Consider the following 12,213-nt stretch of genomic DNA (forward strand, 5'->3'; position numbering starts at 1 on the left):
AAATGGCCCCTCCAGAGACCAGTGCCAAGAAAGGCTCCAACTGTTCCGCGTCATTGGCCTCTGTTCTGTTTCTTAGACAGCAGCAGCCTCAGCAGGCGCAGCGTTTCGGTGCCTAATCACACTGCCACCCTAAATGCTTTCCGCTCCACTGCGCCCTCTGTTGCAAGGGCATGGCAGCCATCTGAGTTGGGCTGTGGCAGGGTGTGGGCTTGGTCAACTTTGACTCCTAGGGGTGGAGAGGCAGTCTTGTGAACTTTGAGTATCTAGCTGCCAAGTCCCCGCCCACCCTTGACCTTTGTGCTCCAGAGGTTCAAGGGACCAGAGCAAACAAACCCTGCAGGCCATGCAGAGCAGAGAGTGATTTCCAAATTCTCATCAGATGCCCGCAGATGTCTGCTCTGATTGGAGGAGCCAGGGCAATCAGAACAGCAGCTCCTGTTTCATCATTCATAAAAAAAATGTTTTTACTTGGCTAAAGGGAGAGCGGCTCGCCATTCACTCTGACTACATCTGCAAGAAACAAAAGTCAGGCTTGCAATGCCCGTTTTACAGAAGAGGGAGTCTGAGAGATAAGACAGTCACCTAGCAAACCCCAGTAGGCCAAAGGATGGCGCTTTAATGTCAAAACCAAGCAAGATGTCCAGTTTGGGGAAATAGAGTCCTGAATGTACTGGACCTTGACTGGCAAGGGGTTTGCAAAAATCTTTCACCATTGGAATGGCCCCAGTGCCTCCACCCAATCCAACCTCGTAGGAGCTTCTTATCCAAGGAGACAACTCCTATGTCAGTGAGATCTTTTCTGGCCAAGGAGCTCCCTGAGGAGCTCAGGGGCATGCCAAGGTTGGCCAGGAGGCAGGGTGGACTGTGGGAATACCTTGGGGGCGCCTGGAGAAAGGCAAGCAAGAGTTAATAATTTACTGCGGAGCCTTTTAAAGGACAAGCTCCGTGGGATGCGGTTCTTAAGGAGCTGATGTTTGCTGTTCTCACGGCCGCCCTTTAGCCTGACAGCAATCTGACCTTATTTCCATCCTCTTCACTCTAGCAGTTTGCAATCACATCTGTGGCAGCAGCGACTGCAAGCTGAAGCAGCCTGCTCTTCCCCCCGGGGCTCCGGAGGTCTGTCCTGCTCTGAGACCACCTTTGCCTGGCTCGGCCTCCATAGTTCGGGTCAAGCTATGCACTCTTCATCTTCCCTGCCCTGCTTCCAGCTCTCCTTCCTCTCCTCAGCCCAGAAGGCCAGACAAGGCTGGTGTGCTCGTGTGTGTGTGTGTGTGTGTGTGTGTGTGTGTGTGTGTGTGTGTGTAGTGGGTAGATCTTTGTCAGCAGAGTGGGAAAGTGGGATGCTGAGGAAGAGCTCGGAAGATCTGCTCAGGTGAACCAGGTGATTAAAGCTAAGCGGGTGGGGGGATGGGGATGGCTGTGGCAGAGCCAGAGCTCACCCTTGCATCTGGTTGGCAAACACCGCGGTTGGAGGTGCTTCAGTTATCTGAGTGCTGGTGAGATGGGGGAATGGGTATGGCAGGGCATAGGTGTTAGGCTCTGCAGGGGTCTGCAGTTCAGGAGAGAAAGGCTCTGGCCTCTTTGAGACACAGAGCAGCAGGGAACAAAGAGCGGTGAATGCCTCAGAAGGGACCCACAAGGAAGAGAACATGTCAGTTAGGGGTGCAGCTTCCCAGAGGAAGAAGCCTCTAGAAGATGAACCCATGAAGGATGCCCTGCTGGGCAAAGGGGCCCCAGAGGCTGAGGAAGCAGCATGTTTTGAGGCCAGAAGGTAGGCTGGAGAAATGTCCTTGTCACACCATACAATGGGGCTTTGCCTTGGTGACACAGGCCAATGCACCTGGAAGCTGTCTCTTACAACGCCCCTCAGGTCCTCCTCCTCACACCTGAGCAGCATCAGCAGCTCTCACTAAGGGTCTCTAGAGATGAGAGATCCTAATGAGCACCTGGCCACGGGATCAGAGTATAGAGCAGTCACCTGAGCTGCTGACACCGGGCTGGCCCAGTGTGGAAAGTGGGTCACTGAGAGAGTCCACGAATCCTCTAACCTGGTCCTGCACTTCCTGGAGGCCCAGATTGTGTTCCCTTAAAATAAGCCTGCCCCACCCCACCCCCACAGGGACTCCAAGTCATCAGTCTAATTCTAATTCATGGTCTCCTCCCAGAGCACACCCTAGCAGACACCACAATGCTCAGGGCAACTTGGGCAACTGGGGTGGGTGTGTTACTGCACTATCCTCATGGTCTAGGGACAGGGATGGCACTATCATGTCTGAGCTGGGCAAGCTGAGGGGAAGGAGGCTCCATCTGTGCGGCTACAAGGAAGCTGCCATCTATGCTGAGCAAAGAACTTTGAATGAGGCCGCCATGAGAGGTAACCTCTCTTGAGCAAGTCCGACAAACTTGTTGGTTGCCTGGGGTGACCTGCAGTGGCATTGCACCTTGGCTTGTCCTCTGGTCTTTAGGAGGAGGTAGCTGATCACATATCTCCAAGAGAAGGAACTTTACACAGCCACAGATTGCCTGCGGGAGTTGAAACCTATACCCTCTAACTTCCACCATGCCTCCTGTCTCTCGCACTTGTATCACAGATAATCACGGACTTCCCAGACAGGCATGCAGCCCTAGAGACCCAAACCTCACCCTCCTCTACCATCCCACCATGCCCCCTTCTTTGATGGTCAGCTAGCGCCTTCCTGGTTGTGTCCCAGTTGGTCTCTCCCTTTGCGATGCTCACATTTGAGTCCTGTGTGCTGCCCAGGACCTCCCTGGGATAGGAGAGGAACCAAGTTACCCTTCCCTGGTCCTCACATTGAGGTGTGGGAATTGTGACTCAAATCAGGACAAACACAGTGTGAGCCTCCCTCGCAGCAGGTCTGACTCAAGAAACACAGCAAAAGGCAAAAGTTAAAATTAACCTGTCAGTACCAGCGTGTGTTTTTACCCAGCAGCAGGAGAATCCCTATTTTTGTGGCCTGGGAAACAGAAACAGCCTATTCTCTTTCCAGCATCCCAGGTGGTCTTGGTCCAGCAAGGGTCCCCACACCTTCAAGGGACAGTTAGGACTCCGCATGCAGCCCACACCCTACAACCCATTTCGGGAAGAAGTCGAGGCATTCAAATCCTCCAGCAGCTCCAGACTGGGCAGAAGCAGCTTGGGGGAACCATAGCTTGGATCATAACAAATGGATGTACAGTTCCTGTAAGTGAGGGGGGGGCAGGTTTCCAGGCTGGCAGGCCCTTCCCACCAGGATCCAGATCTGCCTTTCTTCCCACATTCAGACTCTGCGAGGCTAGAGGAGAATGGCTCTCTCGGGCTCAGTCGACCACATTGTCTCCCATATCATCAGATCACTCAGATCCGTCTAGCACTGCCCAGTCCCCAGGTCTCTGGGCCCATTCACTTCACATCCCACTGGAGCCCTTGATCTGGCCCTGGGATCTGGCAGGAAACACAGGCAGGGAAGTAGTGGGCTGGCTTTGAGTGGTACCCAAAGATACTGCTTGCAGATACACTGCAAGTCTACTGAAGGAGGGGGAGACAGAAGTGGCTAGCAGACCTCACTCAGCCCTCTAGCCAAGGCCACACTGACTGTGGCTGTCCACGGAGGCTTTGTTCTTCAGCCGGTCTGCCCTTGGCTCTGTGTTTATGGAGCCTCCTGCTATCAAGAAGGAACTCAAATCCAGAGAAGGTGAGGGACTGGGCCTTGGGCTTGCAACAGCTAGGGACACCTTGAGGGCTTAATGCCAGGCTCCCACACACTCTGGCCTGTGCTGGAGGCATTCCCTGGAGGCTGTGAGGCTCACTGCTTTCTAGCCCCTTCTTTTGCACAGGACCACACCCAGTGTAGCCTGCTCCAGGTACATGAAGGGTCCCCACTGCCCAAGCCCACCCACATTCCCACCCATTAATACTGTATTCCTCTTGTACTGCTATCCTCTGTAACCTGCCTGCCTGCCTCCTCTCCTGCTTCAGCGGTAACTCTGTGCCCCATGCCAGGAGAGCCCATGTGGGCCCGATTCAGTGGGCTATCGATTTTGCACCGCACCTCTGCCATAACTTAGACTCAAGGAAGGTCCCTGTTGGTGCTCTATCACTGTCCTGACTTCTCAACCCCAGCCCTGAATTCTGCCACCAGACACGCAGGCTCTTCCTCATTATCAGATGCCTGTCTAAACTGGCCATTCTGTTCACTCACAGGGCCGCAGGTCACCCGGCAGCCCTTTCCCACCCTTTAGATCTCAGACTGAGGGTTACCATCTCCCAGAGGCCTATGCGGAGTGCCCACATAGCCTCTCTTTCATCCCATGCCCCTGCTTATGTTGAGCACATCCCTGAATTCTTACAACAGCCTCATTGCAAGGGCCAGACTAGTTGAATTTAAATCTGGCCTTACTGCTTATTAGCTGTGAATCCCTACCTCCAATGTTCCCCAGCTTCCTTATATATAAAATGGAGGTGGTAACAGATCAGTAACAAAGACTGAATTGGTGCACATTAGGGTTTATGACAGTGTCTGGTGCCTGGAAGGCTTCAGGGACCATCCTGAGGATTACTGCTACTTCCTTATTTACTGACTGGCCTCGTTCCAGTATCAAGCTCTGACATGATGGGGACCATTTCCGCCCTTCGGTTCTACCTCCCCGTGTCTACTAGCGTTCCAGGCAGAAAGGGAGTTGTTCCCCCCCCCCCCTAATTTTTTTTTGGTTGATTGGAAGGAAGACAGACATTAACAGATGAAGAGGTAGATGGACAGTAGATGAATGGACAGACAGATAGATGGGTAGCTGGATGGATGATGGGTGGATAGATGCTGGATAGAATGGTAAATAATGATGGATGGAGGGATAAATAAATCATGGATGGATGGACGGATGGACGATGGGATGTACATGGGCTACTATCACTCGCCCTTGTGGCCATGTGTTTTGATACTTTTCCTTCCCATTTATAGTCTTACCGTTGAGCCTCATCTACAACCAGCTATACACCCACTGCATCTGATCGTGTAAGAGTCCGCTTGCTCAAAAGTCAACACCTGGCCAGGAGCCTAGGAATGGCTTAATGAGGAAAAGGGCAGTCTTGGTCAAAGGAGACCTTCAGTGGGCAAGAAGATGTGCAAAGGAAAAGATAGGGGACACCTGACACACGGTGCAGTGGGCAGGTTCTGAGGCAGCCCTGGGTTCCTGTGGGGCTGTGATATCTGAGGGTGGTGCTCTCTGGGGACTGTGCCGTGGGTCGGTGTCGAAAAGAGGGGAGGAGAGGACCATCCAGACAGCTGATAGGACTTAATGAGCCTGCAAGTCTGGCTAGGGAATCAGCAGTGAGCAGCCAGGCTTCAACACAGGAGACAGAAAGCGCAGTTAAAGACTCTTGGTACGTTCACTGGAAGAACAGGCAGGGTCAGGGGTCAGCAGCGAGGGCAGCGTAGCCTAGGACCCACATTACTCAAGGCCCATCCCTGCTAAGTGCTCAAAGCCCACAATGACAATTCTTTGTCGGGGTATGGACTCCGCCCTTACCTGCACCAGATTCCAGCCTTGGAGGGACTCTGCGATAATAGATGTGACAGATGGACAGACGCCTCCAAACACCATCAGATGGTTCGGTCCATACTTTATTGCATCATAGAAGGCTTTCAGTCCCTTTGCATTGTCACACTGGGGAGAAAACAGAAAGAGAGCAAGGCCTAAATTAGATGTGGGCTGTCCTGGGGCAAGAGCCCCATGATAGGAACACACAGTCAACTCGCCATCATGGAAACCCTTGGACAAACTGCAGTTTGCCCCGGCTGGGGTCTCTCCACACAGCCCCAAGCCCAGGCCCTAAACTTAAGTGCCCTCAAAATGCAGTTCCTTGGCTATCTCTGTAGCACACACACAGAGGAAAACCGCAGGTCCCCAAGCCTCCGGTCTATAGTCATTTACATTTTAAAAGACGAGGCCACATTCTGGCTATTGTGAAAACATACAAGGACAAGTGTTGGCAGGGTGTAAAGAAACTGCAAGCTTTGTACACTTTCCGTGGTGATATAAAACAATTACATTGACTAAAACAATTGCATTGATGAAAACAGTGTGTCTACCCTAAAAAGTCAACAAAGAATCACCATATGGTACAAGAACTCTGTATAAATGGAAACCCTGAAGAACCGAGAGCATTGATTCAAAGACATCTGTACTCCATGTTCAGAGCAGTACTGGTCACAACAGCCCAAAGGTAGAAACATCCCGAAGTCTGTCAGCAAATGAAGGGACAGGCAAACGGTTGGATATGCATGCATTGGAATAGTAGGCAGCCTTAAAGAGGGAAGAAATTCTGATGCACGATAGAACCAAATGATAGTGCCACACTGGGAAGAGGAAGAAAGGGCTAGTGACTCCTCTAGGTCATGGTTGGAGCCCTGAAGTGAAATTAAAGGTTTAATATCGGACTGGGGCCATACGCATCTGAGATGTCTGGTCAAGGTGTGGTCCCACCCACCACTGACCCATCCTTGTCTGGACTTCTATTTCACATTGCAAAGTGGTCTGAGAAGTTGCTAGATCTGTGAAATCTCTTTTCTGGAGACAAGCTCCTCCTATAGCCATGACCAAGCTCAGCCTTGTCTCCTCCTCCCAGCATGAGATTCCTGGGGGCGGGGTGAGGATGCCAAACTACTTTGGGGTCCATTGTTTCAATAGTCCAACAGTCAGATGGAGGACGCTGAACAAACGCATCTCTTTAAAATGTCTTCATTTCCGACAGGCCCGTTACTGTAGGATTCCACTCATGTGAAGCACCTCCGAGGACAAATTCACAGAAGCAGGAACTGCGATTGTGGTTGTGAGGGGCGTGGTGAGAGGGAAGTGTGGATCGCTGCTCAGGAGGCTGAGGGCTTTGATGTGGGAGTGTGCCGGAGCTCTGGAAACGGAGGGAGGGATGTTGTCACAGTGTGAATGTGTTAATGCCACAAGACACTAGAAGGATGTTCGAGGTGGTAACTGGATGTGTACCTTGGTCACGGTAGTGGGGGCGGGGTAGAGGAAGAGAAAAGACGCCACCCATCTCAGAAGTCAATAGCAAACGCTTCACACCTGTCACTCAGCCCAGAGCTCGTCCTGAGGGCACAGCTCCATCCAGGACTGGAAAGAAACCCTGACCAAGGAAACATACCAGGCACCCCAGTGAGGAAGCAGCACCAAGGGGCAGGAATCCTCATGGCTCCCTCTTCCCTTCTCCCTCTGTCCCCAGCCAGTGCTCAGCTCCCCTGAACAGAGGACCCGCCTCCCCAGCCTGGAGCTCAGCAAACCTCACCACTGCAGCTGCCTCTGAAAACCCTCCATCCCTTCTCCTCCCTCTGCCTGCTCTGAAAGGGGAGAGGTTTATCAGAGTGAAAACCCCAAAAGGAGGGGACTAAAACCCCAAACCTCTCCTCACAACAGCGGTCCACTGTCATGACAGATGGCTTAAGAGCACTGGCTGTTCTTCCAGAGGACCAGGGCTCAATTCCCAGCAGCACATAGTAGCTCACAGCTGTCTGCAACTCCCGTTTCAGGGGATCCAACACTGACCTCTGGCCTCCGCACCACCAGGCATGCACATGGTACACATTTTTTTTGCATGTGAAATAGTATACATAAAATATATATACACATACACAAAATAATTTTATATATTTTTTAAAAGCTAGAGCATTTGTAGACAAGAAAATCATTGAAAACAAGCGTGGGTTACCAGTTGCTGAGGCCCAGCTGACCAGAGAGCACCATCCCTCCAGTCGGGTGGATGGCCCTCAGGTAGGGCAGTTAGAAAACACTTTGGAACTAGCAGAAAGAGCCACAGAACCACCTCTCTACGCTGTTCACAAGGTTGGGATGATGTTCTTGCGCTCTTCACGGTGAGAGGCCCACTTTTCAGGATGCCTGAGTTCTCTCCCCTCTCCCTGCTGCTCGCTGCTCAAATCACCTCCCCAGCCACCTTTAAATCCCTAAAATAAAAACCATCACCTTCGTGCCTCTGGGTTAGCAAACAGGCTTGCTGCTTCCTTTGCTAGAAGCAGGTTTCCAGCCCACCTGAAAACAGGGCTCCCACCAGTGGTACCCAGTCCCACTCACTGTCTAAACAGATGTGTCCTCTAGTGATTCTGAGGCCTCACACAGTCCTCGAGAGCTATGAATGAAGCCTGACACCAAATCATAGACTTAAAGCATTATAAGATCACTTTGAAAAAAAAAGAGAAAAAAAGAAAAAAAATTAAAAAAAAAGATCACTTTGTGATTTGTATGTGTGAGGGGGTGTGGGGGGTGTTCTTGAGTGTGAACTTTAAGATGATGTCATGTTGTCACATCAAAGGTTGGTCTCTATCAAAAACATCATCCTATTTTTGTCTGTCTGTCTGTCTGTCTGTCTGTCTCTCTGTCTGCTGGTGGGAAGGCACGGACTTGCCATTCACTTCACTGTGGTCTTCTCATGGCTCCTGTCTGGATTCCATGAGGACAGGGTAAGCGCTGGGGAACCTTTGACTCCCCACACGTCTGTATGTCTTTCTGCCCTTTCCTTTTGAAGTATTGGGGCTTGTACCCAGAGCTTTGCACATTCTAGGTAAGTGCTGTACCACTGAGCTACACCACTGGGGCCCTCTTTTAGGTTTTGCTTTGAACTAGAGTCTCCCTGTGTTGCCTGAGCTGGCTTTGAAACAGTCCTCCAGCTTCAGCCTCCTAGGAGGAGGAGCCGGGACAATGGGCAGTACCATCACACCCAGCCTGTCTCCCTCTGCGTGAATGTTGTCTGCATCTAGTTTCTTCCCTCTTATCCACATCACCCCCTGTAAGTGCTCATTATAGGGACAGAGCAGGTGTTTGCTTCTGCCCTGGACTGCCTCATACAGAAGCTCTGGCCTTAGACCTCACAGGTCGTGAGTTGGGGCTCTATGAGATAGCACTTAGGGCCCAATCAACCCACGAGATCAACGAGCGCCAAGGGGGTACCCAGAAAGAAGACTATGGATGCTTCAAATCAAAACAAAGTCAACCAAGGAATCAAAAAAAGAGAGAAATAAGCCAGCCCTTTACTCCAGCTGCACCCCATGCCCCAGCTGACTAAAGAGGACTTGTGGCCCAGGGAAGGAGAAGGCAGGACCCTTAGTGTCTTGTTGGGGAGTTTGGATTGTAACCTGTAGATAACTGAGAGAATTCATCTTTCGCATTTTGATTTGGTTTAGGAGCTGGAGATATAGCTCAGTTGGCAGAGTCCCGGCATGCACAAGACCTTGGGTTGAAGCCCAGTGCTGCATTAACTGGGTGTGGTGGTGCTCACTTGTAATACAGAGCATGGTTGGGGACTTGATGCATCATGAGTTTAAGGCTAGTCTGGGGTTCATGAATCACTGATAGATAGATAGATAGATAGATAGATAGATAGATAGATAGATAGGTGGGTGAGTGGATGAATGGATGGGTGGATGGGTGGATAGGTGGATGGGTGGATGGGTAGATGGGTAGATAGATAGATAGATGATGATGGATGGATGGATGGATGGATCGATGGGTCGGTGGGTGGGCAGGTGGGTGGGTAGATGGATGGATGGATAGATAGATAGATAGATAGATAGATAGATGGATACATGGGTCAGTGTGTGGGTGGGTAGGTGGATGGATGGAAGGATGGACAGATAGGTAGATAGATAGATAGATAGATAGATAGATAGATAGATAGATAGATAGATAGATAATGATGGATGGGTCAGTGGGTGGGCAGGTAGATGGATGGATGGATAGATAGATGGATGGGTCGGTGGGTGTGTAGGTGGGTGGATGGGTGGATGGATGGATGGATGAATAGATAGATAGATAGAGAGATAGATAAATGAAGTGGATTGCATTAATTTGGGGGTAGTCAAGAAAAAAAAGAAGGGAGAGCGAGAAAGGAAAGAAGTTAGGCAGTGCTGGAGAAGAATGCTCCCCTCTTTGTGTTTCCTGGAGTCCTGAGCTGACTATTCCACTAGGCAGCTGAGGGTGCCTCACTCTTTGCAGAGAAGCAATGTATAGATGTAGCAGCTTGGGCTTCGTTTTCCTGCCCTGATTTCCAAAGCCATTTCTAGCTTGAATCCTTATGGAAAGGAGGTTCCTTGTTTTCCCATCTAATAACAATGGTAACACAGAGCCATGAGATCTATCGTTAGAGCTCCTTGGAAGCAATACTAAGAACAATGAGCTTTTTCATTCTTGTTTGCTTAGCAGCATCACCCATCTGCCCAAGATGCTGTGTTAGCAACGGGGCTACCTGCTCCCAAACACACGGCTCCAGGTTTGGTCAACTCACAAATCTCACCATGTCTGACAACTCTTGTTGGAGCTGGAAGAATCTCCCCAGGCTACCAAATGTTTTCCTGAGTCAGTTTTTACTACACTAGGAATGGCAGGAAGGGTTTCAGCTCCAAACACCTCCACTCCAGAGTGTTACTCCTAGAAATGCCATTTCCTGGCAAAAGGGATTTTGCCCATACAATTGAGGTGCTAATTAGCTGACCTTAAATTAAGATCTGTGTGGGCTCACCATAGTCCCACAAGCCCTTAACAGCAGAGACCTTTTGCTGGGATCAGCAGGGAAATTAGAGATAGAAAGAGTGGGAGGAACTTGTTAGGCCATCGTGGCTTAAAGATTTAGAGGGCAGTGTGTCACGGAGAGGAGGGTTTCAGGCTTGCAATGGCGAGAGCCTCGATCCTGGGGCTGGAGAGATGGCTCAGCAATTAAGAGTGCTTGCAGCTCATACAGAAGACCCAGGTTCAGTTCCTAACACTATACTGGGTGTCTCACAATGCCCTGTTCTGACTTCCATAGATACAAGGAATACACACGGTATACATACATACATGCATACATACATACATTCATGCATACATATGTATGTATACACATAAAAAATTTTAAAACCTTTTGTAAAGACTCTAAATTCTGTCAGGAATACAAATTAGCATAGAAGCAGACCTTCTCCAGTCAGACCTTCAGATAGGGATCCAGCCCTGGTTTAGGCACCAGCCTGGAGTCCCAACCACTACAGAAGCAGAGGCAGCAAGGCACCAATTTATAGTCTGTTTCGTCTCAAATGAGTCAAACAAAAAACTGTAGGTCTGAGGATCTAGTCGAGCCATAGTGCTTCCCTAGCATGAGCAAGACCCCAGGTCAACCCCTACTACAACCACTATATATACATCTATGGATCAGCCTTGTGGTGCCATAGAAAGGCTGCACAATGCTATGCCAGGCACAGCTCTGTGAGCATGGTGATCTGTTGCAGCCAAAACAAGAAGCTAATGCCTAGAATGAGAAAAGCAAGAGTGCCGGAGGACATTGTCCTCCATTGAAAGAACCAGTCTCAAACATACACTTGCGTCCTTTCTGGTCTACATGGTGCTGAGCAGTTTTCTCCACACACTGATGTGTAGTGGGGAGGGTTTGTTTCTAATGTGCTGATGCGACAAAATGAACGTTTCCTACTTATCCATTCTTGGTCCACTTCCACCCCTGTAAGTCCAGGCACAGGCAGTGGTGATGGAATCTACGTCCCGCCTCCCCTCGCTGAGGACCGGAAGGGAGGGTCTCTCCTGCGACTTGCCTGGATTAGTGGGGATTTTTGGATTCCAAGCTCAGAGGTTTCTTATAATTAGTGAACTTGGCGTGTGAAAGTTGAAGCTAACTGTACTGGAAAGATCGACCATCTCCTTCAAACAGCGCTGTCAGCCAGGACCTCCAAAAGTAATTAAGATATTCTCTCTATTTTTTTGATAGAGCCTCTGATTAAGCCTGGAGCTCATCAGTTATCTAGACTGGAGGCCCAGTGAGCTCCAGACCTGTCTCTGCCCAACCTCCTTCCCAGCATGCCAAGCTTTGCTGTCAGTGGGTGTAGGGGATCTGAACTCAGGTCCTATGTTTGCATAACAAGGACTTTTCCCACTGAGCAATCTCCCAGTCCTTGTTTTTAATCTTCAAAAAAATGTTATTAGTATTGGGGCGGAGGGATATAGATCGCCATGGCACATACAGAGAGGTCAGAGAGAGGTCAGCTTGTAGGATCAGTTCTAGTTTCTCCCATCTTCATGTGGGTTCTGGGAATTGAACTCAGCTCTTTCGGCTTGGTGGCAAGCACCTTTACCCACTGAACCATCTTGTTGGCCCTCTTTCCTGTTTTTTGAGTAAGAGCCTCACTAGATCACATAGTCTGGCATGGAATT

At 50.1% G+C, this 12,213-nt stretch overlaps 1 protein-coding gene across 1 annotated transcript in view; it reads right to left on the minus strand.

Moving 5' to 3' along the window:
* Positions 1-12,213, minus strand: part of Gabbr2 (gamma-aminobutyric acid type B receptor subunit 2) — a 339,984-nt gene that overhangs the window by 218,527 nt on the left and 109,244 nt on the right. Inside the window, exon 2 of the mRNA XM_052176457.1 lies at positions 5,524-5,661. Within this exon, the coding sequence (XP_052032417.1) occupies positions 5,524-5,661 (138 nt within the window). The remainder of the gene's footprint in view (positions 1-5,523; positions 5,662-12,213) is intronic.

Source organism: Apodemus sylvaticus, chromosome 3, assembly GCF_947179515.1.
Source record: "Apodemus sylvaticus chromosome 3, mApoSyl1.1, whole genome shotgun sequence".
NCBI classification, from domain to species: domain Eukaryota; kingdom Metazoa; phylum Chordata; class Mammalia; order Rodentia; family Muridae; genus Apodemus; species Apodemus sylvaticus.